Source organism: Arvicanthis niloticus, chromosome X (genome assembly GCF_011762505.2).
Source record: "Arvicanthis niloticus isolate mArvNil1 chromosome X, mArvNil1.pat.X, whole genome shotgun sequence".
In the NCBI taxonomy this organism is placed as follows: Eukaryota; Metazoa; Chordata; class Mammalia; order Rodentia; family Muridae; genus Arvicanthis; species Arvicanthis niloticus.
In genome coordinates, this window is record NC_047679.1 from 108,828,948 (window position 1) to 108,849,959 (window position 21,012).

The window sequence follows — 21,012 nt, forward strand, 5'->3', positions numbered from 1 at the left end:
TGGACAGAGGAAAAGTACGCTGTACAGGCCTCAATTTATCAAAGTCCAACATAACCATTTTGTTTTTATTTTATGATGGTACATAAGCAATATATACTCAGTAGAAACTATACTTCATGTTGACTTTTGGCCTTTTCCTGCTGACAATAGGCAGTAGGATCTTCTCTGGTGATGCCAGCTAATGGCTTCCACAGCTCTCAGTAAGCGGTGCTATCATGAGGGTCAACAACAACCCATCTTCTGTGTGGCTAAGCTCAGGGTTCAGTGGGTAAAGTGAATTACATGCATTTTCACTTACTGATATGTTCAGTTTAGGATGGAATTAGCACGATAGTAACTTACAAACTGATGAGGATTCATTTTCATTCTTCTAGGTTAGTTTGTGTGTATGGTATGTGTGTACAGTGTGTGTGGGTGGAGGGGGCATATGCTCCAGAGAGTCCACAGATGGAAGTTAAATGACAGCATTGTGTATTAGTCCTCATCTTTCACCTTCTTTGAGATGATGTTTCCTTGGTGTTTGCCAGTTGTATATGCCAGGCTAGCTTGTCTACAAGCTTCCTGGGATTCTCTGGGGTCCACCTCCCATCTCCTAGTAATACTGAGTTACACACACACACTATTATGTCTGGCTTTATACATGTTCTAGAGATTCAAACTCAGGACCTTATAGTTGTGTGACAAGTCCTGTGCCCATTGAACCATCTCCTTCAGCCACTGGATTGAGCAATACAGCCTTTTCTTTCCTGGGTTATATGGTTTTGGTTCAGAGGCAGAACATGATTCCTTAATGTATTAACATTGACACACATCTTTGGTCCATTTAATCTCTCCTTTAAAATCTTCAAGGACAAGTCCATGTCAATGTCTGATCTTTGCATTCTTAATCGTTGCCAAAATGTTTTGGACAGAGTAAGCCCTTGAACAACATGCAAACTGAAATGTTGAATTCCATGTCTTAGGCCCAGCCCTATGAACCATACTGGTTTACTGGTGTGGATCCAAATTTAGGATTTTAAAGACAGGATACAAAAATGCCATGTGTTTTTTAAACCAAGTTTAGAATGTGTGTAGCCCTTTTATGATTCCATTCACATATTGGGCATATGTCTTCAGGGACTTCTCTCTGACAACTCCCACATCCTTTATCTGTGCCAAAGTGATGCTTTGGAGACTAACAGCTTGGGAACAGCATTGAGCTCATTCCCTGCCTCCCCCTGACACAGTACATCCTACTTGCTCACACTGAAGCTCCTCTGTCACTTTTCACACAAAAATACAAGCTTGAAGAGCCTTCTGCCATTTACACATTCACGAAGAATTTCACACTGTGCACAGAAACAGCATCTCAGTCAGTTATTAATCTTGCTGTTTAGATGGTTATTTTTCCCAACAAACATTTACTTAAGAGTTTGCTATGCAATGGGGCTTTTTAAAAAAATAATTGAAAAAATATTAACATGTGTGATGAAATGAAATCCATACTTTAAAATTTCCTTTGCAATCTATTGTATTTTATTTCATGCCTTTATGTTTATCCTGATGTTAGGGGTTCATGGTACCAAAACATTCCCTTAAGATCTGCTATTTTGTATTCTTTCCTTTAGCTATACAATGTAGAGGCTGGAGCTGAGGTGGGCTAGGGAATTAGGAGAGTTTGGGGACCCTGAATTCTCATCCCAGCTCCATCATTCACTGAGCACTGCATCCCTTGTTAAATAATCCATCCCTTAGATTTGTTTTCCTTACAGTGAGGAGGTTGCCTGCCCCTGCTGTCTCACAGAGTGCTGTGAAGATCACGTGGCACAGTGTGCATCAATTGCTTTGAAAACCCTTTAAAGCACCACATATGGTTTTTATCTAGGAATTCTAATGAATTAAGGTTTCAGAAGTCTAGTGCCAAAGAGGACTATTAATTTTAGGGTATTGTGATGCTCAAATATACTCAGAATGAGCACAGTTTGGCAGAGGGCTCTCTAACGTGTCATGCATACCATTTCCCACCTAAGATCTGATAGTTTCTTCATAAGGCTGTGCAGCCTGGAGGGCTCATACCTGTGTATAATCAATTTCTTTCCTTCTGTTGCTGCTATAATTAATCGCTCCAGTGTGCCTTTGAGATGCTTCTTACAGATACAGAATAATATTTAGGCAAGCCAAGACCTTCAAAACTTACTGTTAAACTAAAAGGCTCCAAAGACATTATAGATCTTGAGATTTAGGAGATAGTAAGCACACTCAGCATTACCTACTGTTAATGGAACATTGGCCAGTAGAATCTCCTAAAATCTTCTGAGCTAAATGTGAACGTGGGTGGCACCATCCAATGAGCTGGGGTCCCAGAATCAATAAAAAGTGGAAGAGGAGGCGGCTAGCAGTGCACCAGCATTTGCTTCTACTTTCTGACTGCAGATGCAACATGCCCAGCTAATTCGTGTGCCTGCTACCATACATGCCCTATCTAAGACTCATCTATATATAGCCTTTCTTATTTCAGAAATTACTAAATAATGTTAGCTTTTAATAATATGACTTGTTTTGGATATTAAAAATGATATGCAGGTGCTTGCTTATTTACTATTTTCTGAGAACCAACAATGCATCGGGAACACCAGATACTGCAGTGAACAGGACACCTATGGATCCTTTTCTTCTCCTGGAACTTGTATCCTATTAGTCAAGGTGCAGAAAACTCAGGTTTCAGTCATAATACATTGTTACCACTCTGTCTACACCATTCATTGTCAGCAATGCGTTTGATGTTGACTTTCTATGGCTCCCGGTGAAGCTCTTAAGGCTCAAGTGTGAAAAAGCTACTCTTCTATTATCATCAACTTCTCTTCCCTCTTCCATACCCTTTCCGTATGATACAGGTGGGTTTGAACTGAGGGCTTTCACACATGCTAGGCAAGGGTTCTATCACAGAGCTATAGCCCCAATTTTCATTTTTCCTTTTGTTTTTGAGTCAGGGCCTCACTATGTTGCCCAGGTAGGCTTTGAATGTGCTATGTAGCTCAGGAAAGCCTTGTCTTGACTCTCCTGCTAACTTCCATGTTTTACCAGGTGTGGCTCCTTTCTATCATCCTGATGCAAGAGTCAGTCATACTCCTTTGGTATTCTACAATGTATGGCAAGACGTATGGGGCAGAGTAAATATTTGGGAGGTGTTCAAGCAAGTGAATTTCCTTTGTTAGGGTCAGGTGACATGACATGGCCCTATGATTTGAGGTAAGAACATGAAAAACGTTTTTAAAATATGGGGGAGGGTATGAATTTTGTTTGAATCACATTTGTAATTATTACCCCATTGAGAATGCCTGCGTGCGAGGGAACCCCAGTGCACTGGTTATTATCACATGGTTATTATACTCACTGAGTCAAAAGTATTTTTTTGTACATCTGTAGTTTTTTCAAACAATTCATTTCATTGTCATTTATATCCAAATCATACATTTAGGGGCTAGGAATTTTTCAAATACTATATAAGTTGAACACAGCTGTATTAATTTTTCATGAAAAATAAATTTTTCCATTTGTACTGATGAATCAAACAACTCAGTAATATTTAAAAAAAAATCAGAACTGGAGATAAGGCAAGGGAGGGAAGTGGAACATCCATTTGTAAAACTAAAAGGAATCTCGGATTAATATTATTTGGAAAAAATCTAACTACTGTATCTCATAAAATAATAAGATAATATTTCAAAATTTGGGGGGAACAATATAACCATAAATAGCACTGACAAATTTTAAAGAAAAATAGCTTCATTAATAGACCTCAAATGGTGAACAAAAAGAATTGTAAAGGTGGTAGGTAGCCCAGGCTAGCACGAAACTTGATATACAGCTGAGGATGGCCTTGTATTCCTGATCATCTTGTATCTGTTTCCTAAGTGTTGGGAATACAAGTGTGTGCTACCATGCTTAACTATAGCTGTATTATAACACGTCTATAATACTATATCTGTCAGGATTTTCCAGAAAAGACAACCAATGGGACAGACTGTATTGTAGACAGACATTGTGCGTGCATGCACGCACATGTGCACACACACACACACACACACACATGAGATTTTAAGAAAGTGGGGGCCTTATATTTGTAGAACTGGCCAACAAAGCAAGGACTTTTGGCAAGAGTTGATTTTTAACTCCAAAGGAAGGCAGGCTGGAATCAGATGTCCTTCTTCAGGCACCTCATAGCCAGCACTAGAGGTTTTTTAATGAATTTGATGAGAACATTTTGGTGGAGAAGCTGCACTACTCAAAGACTGTTCATTTAAATTTTAACCACTGTAAAATAATAACTTCCCAATAACATGTTGTCTGGCATGAGACTAAACAAATGGTTAATTTGAGACAGAAAGTTTACCATCACAACTAGTATATAGAAGAATTATATTATAATTGAACTAAACTGGAATGCATAACTGAAACAGTTTGGCTAGTCACAATGGTACATACCTATAATTTCAGAGCGTGAAAGGCTTCTGTGGGAGGATTACAAGTTCTAGGCCAGAGTGAGTTACATAGAAAGACCCCATCTCAAGAAAAAGGAAAAGAAAGAACCGAAACAAGAAAAAAGAGAAAGATTAAATGAAGATAAGTGAGTTTTATGTATGGCAGCTGTTGCCTTGAAATTTATTTAACTTAATCAAGAAATAAGTGATGAATGGAGAATTTCTCTCGATTTTACAGATATTGTCGAAAAGAAGGTATTTTAGGCGCCCCTGAGACAGAAGAATCAAAGATTTCCAGAACAGTGGCCTCTATGAGGAAGATGCTCCAGCCAGGAAGCTAGTATAAAAATAACTCTAGGTTCCTGCTGGGGCCACAGTGGGGTGCTAAGGGGCAAGCCAACTTTCAGCATGAATGATCTCCTGTGGAATGCTATTTCTAGTTGCCAAGCAAGTTTGGCACCTTATTCTAACATCTTGGTAACTCAAAGAGAAGATCTGAGATGATCTAAGCATCATGCAGGAAGTAAGTCATTCAAAACGGAACACAAAGCTGAGGTATAAAAAGGAAAATTTATATTTTAAAAATACATCTTTGAACACCAATCACATCTCATTTGCAAAGTATTTTCAGGAAATACTCTTACTGGCTACACTCATTCAGTGTATTCTCTTACCTTCAATGGAGCTCAAGGGAGGGCATGCTTGTGTAATTAGAAGTGCCACCATCACCACCACAGAAAATAATAAAGACCATTTATACCTCTGGGGAACAGCCTCCATCCAAGTCTACCCTTTGTTTTCTTTTCCTACCAAGCAGGACTTTCTGAATGGTTCACTTACACTTGGCGAGGCTATTGCAATATGAGTGAAGCAGAGGTGTCCCTGTTAGTCAGCTTTCTGGGTGGAGCTGACGCATGTGCAGGAAGCCTCACACCCCAGGCCATCATTTATTCATTAGTTCTTTACTTTCAATACTCACATCAGTTCTTTACAAACATCCAGCACGAAGTAAACAGTATTTACAGCAGTACGCAGTTTGCAATTCAACACACTAACAGCAGGAAAAAGGGGACCAACAGACTGGGAGGAAGGCCAGAGGGAAAGGACTATCAAAATAAATCCCTTCTGCCAATGTGTGTGCACATGTGCCCACGCCTGACTGCATTTTAATTCATAGAAAACTAAACATGCCCTCTTTTAAAAGCAGACTATGTACAAGTAGTTCTGAAAAGCACAAACACGGTAGTCATACTGAAGACTTTCCATGAATCCATCTAGATTTCTTGTTTTAATATTCTGAAATAGATGTTTTATCTATTAGAGAAAATAACTTTGGAACGTTTGTCAACTTTTGGTTCACAGTATTTTTACAAAAAGCCACAGTTCATGCTTCTTTATTTCAAAGGTGAACTGGTAAAGCACCTTGTAGAAGACACGGATGGATAATTCATTTAGTGTTTACTGCAGATGAAAAAGGCAGTTACAGGGGCTTCCTAGCACCCCTCACACTCCTTTTACCAGTAGCAACACATGAAGAGAAATCTGGAAACACAAAACACATACAAATCATCAAAACATTGCAGTTAACAGCGTGAAAAAGTACAAGGTCTACAACAGTAGTACAGACACTGAAAACACTCCAAATACACTTTAGTCTCAGGAATTTTTCACTATTATTTATAAGAAAAGTCAACCAATTGCCAGAAATAGGAGGAAGTTACAGCACTTGAGGTTTGAGGCAATTTCTTTTTAGGACCTGTAGCTTGAGATGCTATTCTAGGATCCTTATTTTAACTTCAAAGATATTAAGGAATGAACTGACAAATTGAAAGCAATGTCCACTTGAAAACCACCGAGAACAAAGAATCATATCCTAAGCTTGTCCAGCACATGTTTATTCTCAGGATCCCAAATTCTTAGGCAAAGGGCTTTAGGTCAGCTTCAAGCCCTCAAAACCACAGAATTTCCATCTCTTCTCTAGGCTGGCTCCAACTCCGGTCATTTCCTGTCTGAAGGTATGCCGGAGTCTACTCATGAGAGATTCCACATCACTGGTGCTGATCTGTGAGACAGAGAGGACATCATTCAATTAAAACTAGTTTTCCATCCCTGGCCACCTACTGCCATGTGCTCTGAGGACAGTAGGTATTGCCTATCTGGCCTTATGTATTTGTGTGTGTTGCTGGAGTGGTTTTCAGACATCAGTGTTCATATGCTGGGAATATTGGACACTGTCCACTGAATTGTTTTTTTGCAAAGAGCTGGTGTCAGTTTTATAGAGAAATTTGGGCTTGTAGCCAACTGAGTGAAGGCAGCTTTTTGTCGTGCATGCTATATCCAGGCCTAATGAAGCTACAATATCTTTTTGGAGAGGACAGGGAAAAATGTCTGTCAGTAGAACAGAATTCTCCACATATGCATCAGCCCACAAAGGAAGATGGTAACTCTTCCTACTTTGATATGTCCTTTCTTTCTTACCCCCACCACCCACTCGCTGATGACCAACAGGGAAAACTTAAAGAAGCCTGGAGTCACTGCCACACAGAATCTAGGTACCCTTTAAAGCCCTCACTGAGAGGTCTTGACATTATTCTGGCAGGATGCTGCTGGGCCCTGGCTAGAAATGAAGTTGTGCCCTCTTCCCAATGCTTGTGATAAACCAGATCCACTGGAACAAAAGAATAACTCTACAAAGAGTAGAACTCCCACTTCAAAAACTGGGAATAGATAATGTATGTAGCTATATACATTTTGATAGATGTAGTATGGATATGGAAAAAGAGTCTGAAATTATATGCTAAAATGGTACCCTTGGGTTGAGGCTACTTTACTTTTTCTTTATTATGTTTCTATCTTCTTTGCATTCAATGACAATGTGTATTATTTTAAAACTAAAAAAAAAAAAAAAAAAAAAAAAAGACCTGAGATGTTTTACTGACATATAATTCAATATTCTGAACTGTAACTGACCATTCCATTTTTCCTTTAACTGCCCAGTGGGGTATATGGCTGCAGAATAGAATTACTCCCTGGAGGGAAATAAGGAAGCAATGCAAGCTAGAACTAACACAAAGGCTATTGGGGAAAGTGTATCACTGAATTAGAATATGCTTAGTGCCTTTGCTAAGAAGACACAGGGTTCTCTGATTTAACATCTTGGACAACATAATGTCAGAAATCCACACTCAATGGTATATCTAGGAGGCCAGGTTTGGTGAAATAATAGTGATACAATCTACAGGGAAGCTTAGCTAAATGTTGTTTCTGAAAAAAACATTTCATAAGCTTATTTGTTCTGAGGAGGCATAATGGATCTGCCCTTCTTGCTATGAAGCAGCCTTGACTTTCCGGGGAATTAACACTCCCTTTACTTCATGTGACCTGTGCGCTCGTCCCATGAGGATAACATTCAGATAAATGGCCCACAGATCACCATCATGCTTTACCTTCCTCAACTGTTCTCATAGCAGATAGAAGCAGTAGTAAGGGTGGGGGTAGTTGGTGATGTCTAGATACCTGGGACAAATGCTCAATGGGTAAGAGTGGAGTAGTGGTTAATTTGCTGGTAGCTTGGCTGGAAATCAAGGGAAGTAAGTCAGAATCTTCAAGATGTATTTTAGAAGTCGGCCAGCCAATTAATTCTAGTTTTCATGGGATTTCCTTAGTTTCACTACTAAAAATGTCAAGTCTCAGGAAATTGTTCAGTTTTAGGCAAGCTAGTGCAGACAGTCATACTATTTCTTAGAGGGAGGTCATACATTGAATCACATAGACTGGAAATAAGGGACACTTGCTGAGAACCACAAGTAATATCGCCTGATAATGCCTGAAGAGAGTAAGGTCACCTACACAGAAATAACTCTTCATCCTCTCATCCCAAACATACCTTATTATCAAGACGATTCAAGTAGGAACAGATGTATTCAATGCTTGCTCCAAATGGGTGAACGTGAAGGAATGTGGAGATAATCCCTGTGGAGACAATGCCCCAGAGGTTACACAGAAGCACGATATGCCTTGAGATTCCAGTGAGTGAACTCATATAGACAAATGTAAATATGCACACTCTCTGCAAATTGATCAGTATTTTAATTTTGCATATATTTTATTCATTTAATCTTTTTAACAACCCCATGGCATAGGTACTATCACTCCCCTTTTCACAGATGAGAACACCAAGACATAAGTGCGAGCATATAGCTGACAAATGGTAGAGCATGTATGTGAACTCAGTAGCTCTTACCACTCATTGTCTTTCACTGTACTATGCCACCCAGAGTGAAGCTGGCATGTGAGGTCACTCCCATCATTTGCCACCACTGACAACAATTTGAATCCTAGACTTTTAAGATGAATTTAGATTATGCTGGGTGTTTTGACAGTCATTAAATTAGCCTTCATGCTCTTAGGAATTAAGAATGTCTTGTGAGAAACACACATCACATACTTATTAACCTAGTGCAGTAGGGCTGGGAGAACTTAGGAGGAACAGAGGGTGCGTCACAAAATCCATCCAGTGGGTTATGACCCACTTGGGGAGGCAAATGACCCTTTCACAGAGGTCACACATCAGATATCCTGAAATCAGATATTTACATTGTGATTCATAATAGTAGCAAAACTGCATTTATGAAATAGCAACAATAATGTTATGGTTGGGGCCACTGCAACACGAGGAACTGTAGTAAAGGGTCACAGCATTAGGAAGGTAGAGACCCTCTTGTATTTGGGCTTTATTTTGTGAGTTGATCTATACAGAAAAGCCAAAAATTTCCTTCCCACTGACATGACTGGTCACTGTCATTGTGTCTTGAGAGTCCCAAATGTGTTACTATAACAGAGTTCTTAGAACAGTTTCTAGTTTTCAGGAATGCCTGGGAGATTACTACTCAGTCTAATTCTGGGGTCAGCTGCAACCACAGTCTTGATTCTTATGGATGTCATATTAATTGTTTAATACTTAACTGGCAACAAATAGAAAAAAATGTTCAAAAATTGTACAGTTTTATTTTTAAATGCTTGTTAATTTATATATCTTTTTTATCAGATCTTCTAGAATTGAGCTTCTCAAAAATTATCAGGTAATATAAGTGGCCAGTGATTTGGTTTAGAAAGCACAACTTTTCTGTCCTCTCAGAGGCTGACAAAGAATAGCACAAGCTGAAATTATATCTTGAAATTCAATTATTTTTTATGAAAACCTTCCAAATATTAGATGGCAAAGGGTGGGCTGGGAGAACCTAGGAGGAACTGAGGGTGAGTCACAGAATCTATTCAAAAAGGATACTATTATTTTTATCATTACTTTATTCTTAAATGACCAAGTAAATTGAATTTCTAAGCTCTGATTTGAGTTGAAAAACTTCAGTTCTGAGGGAAAAAATCCATATTCAAAGAAAGTCTAAATGTCATGGCTAAGGAAAAGTATCAAATGCTAAGAAGTAAGTTCAGAGGTTTAAAAACACTAATCAGTTTTTGTGAGTTCACATTCAAAGAACTTATTTTAAAAGGAGATTTCTTCACCAGCTAAAGACTAAGGCCTTTTAAAAACAAAACAAGAGTTAGCCATTGAAAGATCTATTTTATTGTCTAGGGCTATCCATTTGCAGAGACTTCCCTCTCTCCCCAATCATTCTGTCACCATCACAATCTGTTAAAAATGTGTTGGTTTTTTGTTTAGAAGTCTCAATGGCAGATCCCCCTGTGCATTTTATAAACATATTAAAGTGTTATATCTGAGTATAATACCCATTCCCCAAGAAGACACATACACCTCCCAAATATGCAGAAGCCAGTCAGCATGGAGGGCTTTGGAGAGTGGGGTAGAGTTACCTTAGGGTTCAGCTTCCTAGAAGGAAGCTTGGCTGAACCAATCCTTGTTAAAGGACCAAATAATCTGAACCTCAGTTTTCCATTAGCTCCCAAATGGAACATAAAGCCAACAAGTATTTGTGACTAGTACTGTAAGTATACTGAGGGCTGACTATAGTCCTGCATGGGAGAATTGCCATATTAATACTTGTAATACAAGTAATAGCTTGTCCAGTTTGCACATGGAGGAACTGAATCTCCGCAAATACATAGTGGCATTAAGATCGGAAGCTATGGTTGCCCAATTCTTTAACTGTACAATTTTGATTTTTTTTAGATAGTGAGAACAATTCTAGCGTTTATAATATCAGAGCATACAAGTGTCTAGCATGTTATTAACAGTTTCCTGAGTCATTTGTCAATGTGATGTAATAAAAAAAATAAAATCTTTGTCCCAGTTCTTGGTACAGAGATCCTAAAAACTTTCAGAATTAGATTTTTTGCACATATTATATTTTTAAAAGATTGAATCATCTCTCTCTCTCTCTCTCTCTCCCTCCCTCCCTCCCTCCCTCCCTCCCATGTATCATCTATTTATCATTTGTGCACAAGTGTGGGCTGAGCCATAGCATCTCAGGAGGTCACAGACAACTTGCAAGAGTCAGTTCTCTCTATCATGTAAGTTTCTGGATTAAATTCAGGTGATAATGCTTGGCAGAGAGTTCATGTAACTGCTGAGCCACCTTTTTGGCCCCAATATAATTTGTTATGTGAAACACAGTCTTGCTATGTACTCCAGACTGGCCTTGAATTTATAATCGTCTTTGACTCTGGCTTCTGAGTGCTGGGATTACAGGCATATTCTACTAGCCTAGTTAGATGTCTACTTGTATGATGGTGAGTGGTGGCTGAGAGCCCTTTGCTAGCTTCAGGGTAGGCATTGGCCAACACAACACAGTAAGACTAAGAAGTGATTAAGGGCATGAAGCTTTTAGGTTCTCTACCTTCAAACCACACTGACATAATGAAACCTCCATAAAGACATGATGGCATTCAGAGAGATTTCTAGTTGGTGAACACATAAACATGCTGGGAAGGGAGCCTAGCAAGCCCATGCAGAGGCTTGACTCCTTTCTTCTTACTTTCTTGCCCTATGTATCTCTTCTAACTTCCCAGTCCTGCATTTCACCCTCTACAGTAGGGTGTGACCCTAATGCTGTGACCCTTTAATATAGTTCCTCATGTTGAACTGACTCCCCAACCATAACATTATTTTCATTGCCACTTCATAACTATAATTTTGCTATTATGAATCTTATGAAAATATCTGTATTTTCAGATGGTCTTGGGTGACCCCCTTGAGAGGTTTTTATGAACCCCGAAAGGGAGTCACAGCCCATAGGTTGAGAACTGCTGCTCTACAATATGCTGGCAATAGTTAAGTACTTCTTGGAGCTCTGTGAATTGTGTTAATAAGTTAGAGAATGTGGTGGGTAGGTGTACAGGGAACGTCCTGATTTTGTAGCAAGACAGGACAGACTGTGGGCGACTTACTGTTACAGTGTGGATCTGGGGTGATACCCAAATGTTCATCTGATAAAGCATAAGTCCCCATCCTGTGGCACTATGCAGAGGCAGTAGAACTTTTAAGATGTGAGGCCTAGTGGACAGTCTTGAAAGGATGCTTTTTGAAAACATAGTAGGTTCTTAGTCCCTCTCTCTCGTCTGTCATTTATCCTAGTCATAAGGTAAATGACGCTGCCACTTGTTGCCTTTCTGATGTGGTACCTTGGTGTAAGGCCCCAAAATACCAATTGTACCAACCAAATATGGACTGAAACGTTAACATTGTCTACCTAAATAAGCTTTTTCTTTTCATAAAGGAATGTTGACCAAACATCTGTGAGACCCAATTATTTATTCATTCATTCACTTTACATCCCACTCACCGCTTTCTCCTGGTTATCCCCTCCCACCATCCTTCCCCACCCATCCTCCATCCCCTTCTTTGAGCAGGTAAGGGCCTCCCTTGGTATCTACCTACCCTGGCACTTCATGTCTCTGTAGGACTAGGCACATCCTCTCTCACTGAGACCAGACAAAGCAGTCCAGCTAGAAGAACTTATCCCATGGACAGGCAATAAATTTTGGGACAGATCCTGCTCCATTTGTTTGAGATCCACATGAAGAGCATGCTGCATATCTGCTACATATGAGGAGGAGGCCAAAGGAGATTGGAACTCCACAGGAAGACCAACAGAGTCAACTAACCTGGACCCTTGGGGCTCTCAGAGACTGAACCATCAACCAAAGAGACTGTCTTTAAACCTGAGGAATGTAACTTCAGGTATCTGATATCAGAGTGCAATTGAATAAAGCTGTCAGATACCTACTTGGTGTTGGAGGCTTGGAAAAGCAGCATTGCAAAGAGCATGTGTTGTGCTGAGAAGTAGAGACAAATACCCCTTCATCTAGTCTAAGAAGAGCAGACACTCACTACAGAGGCTCATCTGAGAAAGCCTTTCTCACCAGTGTCTGGACTAGCCCTCTGAATGAATGGGAAAGGACCCCTCTCTCCATACGTATAGAGAGACTAAAAGCACACAATGTACTTCTGTACTTGACCCACTCAGTATATTGCTGACTACAGCACACTTGGAATGGCAATGGCCACGATGAGCCAGAAGTGGTTTGGAGCTGTTCTTAGAATTTTTAATGGAGAAATTTCCTTGATCTTTCTCTAACACGTTTAGAACTCTTGTATTGTCATACTTCGTGCATGCTTGGCAGACACTTTCATCTTGTCTTTTTCTGTACCTTATAGGTTTTGTGTGTGTGTTGGTTTCCTTACCCACTAGCAGTGCCTCACGTTCAGATTTGACAGGATTGCCGATTACAATCTTCTCAGGAGGTTGGTCACTTTCTTGGCTTGCTGCACACAGTCTAGAAGTACAGTTTTCCTGCTGGAATAAAATGCTTCCTGGGTCAGTTCACTTTATTTGGCCAAAGAGTTGGTTTCAATTAACTACACAACAGTTAGCTTTTATTAAAAGACAAGAGGTAAATTCTCACTATGTTGCCTAGTCTGTTCTCAAACTCTCAGACACATGATACCTCAGCTTTCTACTCTGATGAAATGACAGGTGTACTTACTTCACTACGCCCAGCAATAGGTCCACAAAAGTAACCCAATACCATCAAGACAACATAGTCCAGTTTGGATCGCTGAAACATAAATTCTAAAAACACCACAGATAATCTAGACTACCTTTTAAAAGCATTCATTTGGTGTGTGTGTGTGTGTGTGTGTGTGTGTGTGTGTGTCTACACTTGTGGAGGTCAAAGGACAGTTTTATATAATTGGTTCTCCCATCTACCATGAGAATTAAATTTATGGCTGGGTAGTGGTGGCGCACGCCTTTAATCCCAGCACTTGGGAGGCAGAGGCAGGTGGATTTCTGAGTTCGAGGCCAGCCTGGTCTACAGAGTGAGTTCCAGGACAGCCAGGGCTACACAGAGAAACCCTGTCTCAAAAAAGGAGAGAGAGAGAGAGAGAGAGAGAGAGAGAGAGAGAGAGAGAGAGAGAGAGAGAGAGAGAGAGAGAGAGAGAGAGAGAGAGAGAGAAACTTATGTTTTCAGGCTTGCAGGAAGTACCATTATCATCTGAGCCATCTCACTGGTTCCAAAGCATCTTTCTATGGCTTTGGCTTCAAAATGCACAAGGATATAGACATTTATCTTCACTAGTTATGTTCCTCTGACTTTATCATTCTTAGGCTCTCTATAAGCAATCATGGGAAGCAGACTCCACACCATTGTGTATTACATATTAGGTACTGCTAACCACATATCATCTCCGTCATCCAGATGAGGAAAGCAAAGCAAAGCAGAGATAAATTGGGTAGGTTTGCTATGATTGCATTGTTAGATAATGGAAATGGGAGAGTTAGTGTTTCATCTCAGGTTATATAAATAAGTATGTTCATTCATATATGTCCCCCCATCTCTCTCAACATTAGATCCACATTCCGCTTATGGGAAGTCCCTCATCTGAATAGAGAATGTGTGATACAGCCAGTCTACTCAGGTATCAACTAGAAATTAGAACATTTATCTCTAGACTAAAGACTCTTTCTTGTTTCTCTTCTCTGTTAAGTTAAAGATCAGTTAAAATACTTCTGACCATGAATGAAAATAGCAACTGTCAGTTGCCATCTTTGTTGTGGAGGCTTTTTCTGAGTGTAGCAGTTTGGTTTTCTGAGATACTCAGGTGAAATTCATGCCTGGCAGGCAATGTTAATGGATCTTTCTGTCTTTAGGTGCAGGGGAAAACACCTTTCTGCATTGCATAGATGAAGTAAGAGCTTTCAGAGTAAGGAATAAAAGAAATTCCTGCAGCAGTCTCACTGCTTCAGTCCGTTCCTGAAGTAAAAGAAAGTGCCGTGGAAGCACCCAGCAGGTGTGGGCAGGCTCAGGCAGGCTGCAGGCAGGAGTGGGCAGATCATGCTGGATTTGATGCTCTGTCACTTCTTCCCTCTCACAGGGCCTCGGGAGGGAGGTGGGACTTCTGTGTTCTTTAAAGGTGTCTTGAGAGCTTCCTAGATACCAACTTGGAATGAAGTGAATGGTCTATGCCGAAAGACATGCTGTCTTCTGGCACATGTGATTTGAAGCACTGGTTCATTTCTAAGGCAGAGGCTTTGCATCTGCTTTAATTCCCTTACAACCTTAAGTGAGCCAGTAAGGCATTTCTTAAGTGTGGGCATTTAACAAACTGAGTTTGATTTAAGATGTTCAGATTTTCTGAGTTTTATTCATCTAGGATGGAACTGTGACTCAACTGAACCCAATTTCAAATTCATAGTGCCTGGCGTTAAACAAATTAAAAGCGATATTAGATGTGTATTTCCTTGAACTTCACTAGCATGTTCAAGGAGATAGTTCTTTCCACCAGTGAGACAGACATACATGGGACTGTTATACTGCAAAACACTGCCAACAGCTCATGTGGTGGCTTACTGTCAAGAAACCCAAACAAAAGCAAAACCAAGCAACCCAAAACGTCCTGCTTGCCTTTCAACCTGAAATTATTTTTGTAGTCTAATGCAACGGCAATGGTCTCTTGCTTCCTAACCTAATTGTGTCAGGTTGAAATATTTGGTCACAAATCAGTTTCGTGGAGACAACCAGTTTGTAATGATCCGTCACAAATTCTTCTAAAAGAAGCTTTGCTTGAAATAACAGGGAGAATTCTGACTGACGGGGTTTCCTGATCATCAGATGGCTCTCTGGTCCTCCTTAGCTGTCATTCTTTGGCATATTCCCTCTCAGATGGGAAACATTTGTCTTTGGGCACATTATGACAAGATTTGTCTGTGCTGTTTGACCTGTTGTTTCTTTAAGCAAAATTCTTCACAAAACAGGAAGCAGCTTATATTACAAATGTACTTAAGTCAATTGTCATGGCAATCTACAGAATGATCGTAAGTGTGCTCTCAGCAGCATATAGCCCCTGGTCTATCTAGCATCTTCTGGAGACATGGTGTATTTTATTCAGGAAGAGAAACAGCTATGTTGCAGCTCTGGGACAATTTAGAAACTCTGATAGCATGAGGAAAGTCCTGATAGTATAGCAGGTTTGGCACTTTTCAATTAAATGCTTGATAAATGAATTTCTCTGGGATTGTGCTCGTTTCTTTAATAGCACCCACAAAAGTGGAAAGTGAGTTGATTTTATGATGTGGAAGAATTAAAAGCATATTGCAAATAGCCTCTGAAAGAAAACATTTTCAATCATTTGTTTCAAATACACCAAGGTTGCCAGTTCCTAATGGCTCTCTAGGGCCCATCCCCACATTGGTAACTACACCCAGGGCCTGTATATGTTCTGTCTCTCTGAGCTGAGCAAGAAAGATCAACAACAGCAGCTCTTACAGAACTGTACCATTGCTGATGTTGAACTCTTGGTTCAAGCTCCTATATTTCCTCTTCCTTCTTATTTATACACAGCAGGAAGTTCTGGTTAATGAGTCTTCCCCTCCCCCCAGAGTATAACTTCAGCTGAATATTGAGGCCTATGAGACTGGAAAGGTATGACACAGACAGCAGGAGATTTTACACATCAAAAAGACACACCTCTGCTGTGATCCACAGACCCATCCAAAAACTAAATAGACTGGCCCAGGCATATTCACTGTGTTCTTTTTTGTAGCAGGCTCTCTCTCCCTTCATTAAGTTTCACCTTTCCTTCTTTGTTACTATTATCTGGCTTGAGAAAACCACTTCTCTTTGTTTCTCCACAAGGCTTCCCCCATTTTGGTGTTGGCTGTTTGTTTGTTTTAGACAGGGTCTCTTGAACCCCAGGCTGACTCCTAAGTTGCTATGTAGCTGAGGGTGACATTTAAGCCTTGATTCTCCTTTCTCAATTTCCTAAGCTTTGGGATTCAGGTGTGTATCACCATGCCTGACGTGGTTGGTACTGGAAGTTACTCTGACCTGATAGAGTGGGTGCAAAGACCTGTCAGTGTTGTAGCTACGTTTCTGCTTTAATAAAATGTTCAGTTAAAGGTGTGTTCATCTGGGAAGATAGAACTTCAGGTAAGGAATAGGCTCTATCAGATCTCCCCGTAGGAAAATCTGTAGGGCACCTTTTCCTGATTAATGATTTACGGGAGAAGGCCCAGCCCACTGTGGGTGGCGCCACCTTTGAGCAGATGGTCCTGCTGTTGTATAAAAGGCAAACTGAGTGAGCTATGGGGAGCAAGCCAGTGAGTGACATTTCTCTATGTTCTCTGCTGCAGTCAGAACTCCAGGTTCCTACCTTGATTTCCTGCCTTAGATGGATTGTAAGCTGTAAGGGAAAATAAACCCTTCTCCAAGTTACTTTTGGGCACAGTGTCTATCACAGCAATAGGGAGTAAACCAGAACACATGGTCTTCCTAGGTTGTTATGGGTGTGAGGAGATGAAGCAGTGAAGAAGTATGCAGTATGATTTCCTTCAACAGCAAAGATGGAGAAACATTTTATTCACTGAAAAGTATATAAACCAGAACCTTTAGAAATGTTAAAGTTTTCATACTTAAAAACAGAGCTTTTGACACAAGAACTACCAGAGAGGGAGGCTTTTGTTTTGTTTTGTTTTTTTGAGACAAGATTTCTCAAAAAAGGGTTTTTGAACCCATAGAGATCTGCCTGCCTCTGCCTCCTGAGTGCTGGAAATAAAGACGTGCACCACTATGCCTGGCCCAGAGAGGGCCGTTTAATTCCCAACTGGCAGTATTTCACAATGACTTCTGTTGCAGAAATTTCTAGGGCGTTTATTATCACTGAGAGGGTAAGGGTTGAAGGGATAAAAAGAAAAGATTAATGTAGGGTTTGTACCTTTTCATGAAGATTTTCCAACAGTTTTTCCACCTGTAACTTGTCATCTTTGATTCTGTCAAGTTCAGCTTCTTTCTTTTTGTATTCCTCTTGGACTTTGAGCAGATGCTTCATGAAAGATCACAGATCATGGCATTACTCATTAAGGGTTGTACGTCATATACAGTCTTAGGCTGAGGTTAGCTATCAAGTGGCCTAGGCCCCCCCCCCCCCCCCCCCCCCCACCAATAGTACCTTTATACACACAGAGAAAGTATCTTGGGAAAATCACGATACTTTTCACTCTTTAACAATTTGGTTCATTCATCCTAAAGCCAGGTTCAGAACTAAATGTTTTAGTTAGGATAGATGACAGAGGAGCTGGTTAGTCAACAAAAAGATGGACTGGGTATTAGGACTATCTTGTACCTCACTGGTACAAATTGGCATAATTATGCTCTAATTGTATTTTGAGAGAAAAGTTTCATTTTAACAGGAAGGGTGATGTGTAGGAGGAGCTAAGGTGGGAGGAGTACTGAGAGGAAGAAAAGGAGTAAGGAGAGGAGAAGAAGAAGGAGAGGAGAAGCTAGGTGATGAAAGAGAGAAAGAGGGGGGAGACAGGGAGGCAGATATTCATGTATTTCCACCAGTCAAAGATAGTTGTTATATCTAGGTCGGTCAGTGGGTTACACCTCTGATTGAACAATTCCAAACTAATAACGCTTATGATTAACATTATTTTAAAAAAATGTATAAATGCAAAAAGGAAAAGGGGGCATGGGATAGGGGTTTTCTAAGTGGGGGGAATGGGGAAAGGGGATGGCATCTGAAGTATAAATAAAATATCTAATAAAAAATAAATATAACATCAATTATTCTTAATTTTTAAAGGTTTATTTTCTAGTTATGTATCTCTGTGAGTTCCATGTGGTATGTGCATATGAATGGTTGCCTATGAAGGTCATGGATCTCTTGGAGCTGGAGTTACAGGCATTGTGAGTTGCTCATCATAGGTTCAGGGAATTAAACTCAGGTCCTATGAAAGAGCATCACTACCTCTGAACCACTGAGATGTCTCCAAGCACCGGTGGTGATCAGTTTATAAATATGCAATACACGATCAGTTTTTAGGTTTAAAATTTTCTAATTTGGAATTTGGTTCATCGTTAAATACTTCAGTTTCTGGTTATATATCAATTGTGTTATCATTACTCCTAACCTGTTTATAGAATAAATAATGTCTGAAGACTCAAAAAAATTGGTTCTTATGTATTTCTTCTGTACTTGTTTATATTTTATAAAGGATCAGAGAAACTCACAAACACAGTCATGTAGCTTCTTCTCTGTCTCAGCCATGCAGTGACTACTATAAAAACTGTATCTTGGTTGTTGAAGAGACATGAACTTAAGGTTGAAAAACATGTTTGTAAAGTTGTCTGGCACACCAAGTTTGGTTTGTATAGAGAAGCTAGTCATAAATCCAAATTTCACATATGTTAGTTTCCGTATCAGAAGGCAAGGAAGTGGATTTGTTATCAGCAACAGCAACAAGTCCCATTTATTGAATTTCCTTGTATTTACTAAGCACCATGCTAAGTATATTAACACACAAGTGCATTAATTCGGATAAGAAGCAGATGGTTAGATTTAAAACCAGGCTAGGCATCTCTGACATCCCTTTGTCTTAAAACATATTTATTATACATCTTTTGAAATAAAATAGGAAAATGTTTCTCATTCTTTATAATACTGTTTTCCCAAGGGAGAAGAATAATCAAAGTAAATGGGGTTAATTTTTAGGAGTCTGAGATCTATGCACGGAAGTGGCACAACTGTTCCTATGTGTAATGGTTTCAAAAGCAACACAGGGAGAAGAGTGAAACAATGATAAAGGTGTTTGCAAAATCTTATTTTCAGACTTGCAAAAGATCATCAACTAAAAACAAAGTACAATGTATGTTGTCAAAGCCTTTTGAAGGCTAGTTACAGGGACACACTTTTGGTAGAAAGATCTCTGATATAATTTATGTATTCAAATTAAACTCTGTGGTGACAAGCAAAGGAAGGTAAGCATTTTCACACATTTTGCTAATGGGAAAGGTAAAATATTAATGCAATATTACTTGTCACCCATGAAGACAATAGTAGCAGCAGTAAGAACACGGATGCTAGTGCCAGAAGACTCCCTGCTCACCATTTATAAGTTCCAACCAGCAATTAGTTTGCCCTAGATAATTTCAAGGCACAGAGTTGAAATGCATTGCATAGTTTAAAATGTAAGGATGGTTGGTAGACTGTGATGACAGAATATGGTCACATCCTTTCTTAGAAGCACTAGTCCTTCACTCTAGTGAAAGGGGGTGTTGACAGGTTTTAAATTGGAGGCTCACTGTGGTGATGGCCACCTCACGTTTGAGATACTGACCACCTGTTATTCAATTTCCATTGGATTTAATTACTTCTTTTTCTTCAGATGAATATTTAGCACTCATTTTATTTTTATTATGTGTGTTTGTATGTGTGCACACATGGCTGCACGTGTGTGAGTACCCATGGAGGCCAAAAGAGACTATCAGATCCCATGAAGCTGGAGGTATAGGTGGTTGTTAGCTGTCCAGCGTGGCTGCTAGGAACCAAATTCTAATACTCTGTAAGAGCAGTCAGTGCTCTTATTCATGGAGTCGTGTCTCCGGCCCTGCAGTTTCATTTCTATACTTGGAATTATGTGCTTGTAAAGTCAGACAAATAACTGTGAAAATAAAATAAAAACTAAAGTGGTGTTATAATCCTAAAACACTGATACTTACTACATGTTCTCCATTTCCATGAAAATCAAGAATGAAATGCTTTGTTATTTCTTCTAAAAGACTTTTTTTTTGTTTTAACCAAGTATATACTTACCGATCTGCATTTTATCATATGCAAGTAAGTGAGACTTTTCATAAAGACCCCCAGCAATACCTATAGCCTGAAGTAACTTCTGATCTTTTTGCTTCAGCATACTTGTTGGCGAATGAAGCAGATGCTGTTCTTCTAAACAGCACAGGAGAACAAACTGCCTGTACCTGTTGCATCCCTTGTAGGGCTTGTTGCAGAAGTTGCAGCTGCTGCTCCTTGTTTGGGTCATCCTCCCTGAGGGCTTTGCCTTGTTCCTGCTTGAGCAGTTCTACCTCATTCCGGTAGGCATCCAGTTGCCATCGGAGACTATCATTTTCCTCCTTCAGAGCTTCTGCCTGTGACGCTAAGGCTAAGTCAATGGAAGATGGAAAATGGTAAGCCTTCTGCCTAGATGTTTTCATGTTACACCCGAGGCCTATGAAAACTTGGTATTTTAAATCAATGTGTACCAAAAGCTCCTTGATGAAAAACTTAAGGTGCATT

General features: G+C 39.8%; 1 protein-coding gene across 14 annotated transcripts in view; it reads right to left on the reverse strand.

Moving 5' to 3' along the window:
- Positions 1 to 5,011: 5,011 nt before the first annotated feature.
- The window catches only part of Enox2 (ecto-NOX disulfide-thiol exchanger 2), a 267,961-nt gene continuing 251,960 nt past the window's right edge, over positions 5,012 to 21,012 (reverse strand). For 12 of the 14 annotated variants that reach the window (XM_076918959.1, XM_076918964.1, XM_076918962.1 and 9 more), the window contains 5 exons: positions 20,697 to 20,878; positions 17,653 to 17,760; positions 13,123 to 13,234; positions 8,347 to 8,432; positions 5,012 to 6,522 (listed from right to left, as the gene is read on the reverse strand). In XM_076918959.1, the coding sequence (XP_076775074.1) occupies positions 6,391 to 6,522; positions 8,347 to 8,432; positions 13,123 to 13,234; positions 17,653 to 17,760; positions 20,697 to 20,878 (620 nt within the window). In that variant the 3' untranslated portion in view covers positions 5,012 to 6,390. The remainder of the gene's footprint in view (positions 6,523 to 8,346; positions 8,433 to 13,122; positions 13,235 to 17,652; positions 17,761 to 20,696; positions 20,879 to 21,012) is intronic. The other 2 variants (XM_076918965.1, XM_076918956.1) reach the window with 1 other exon arrangement.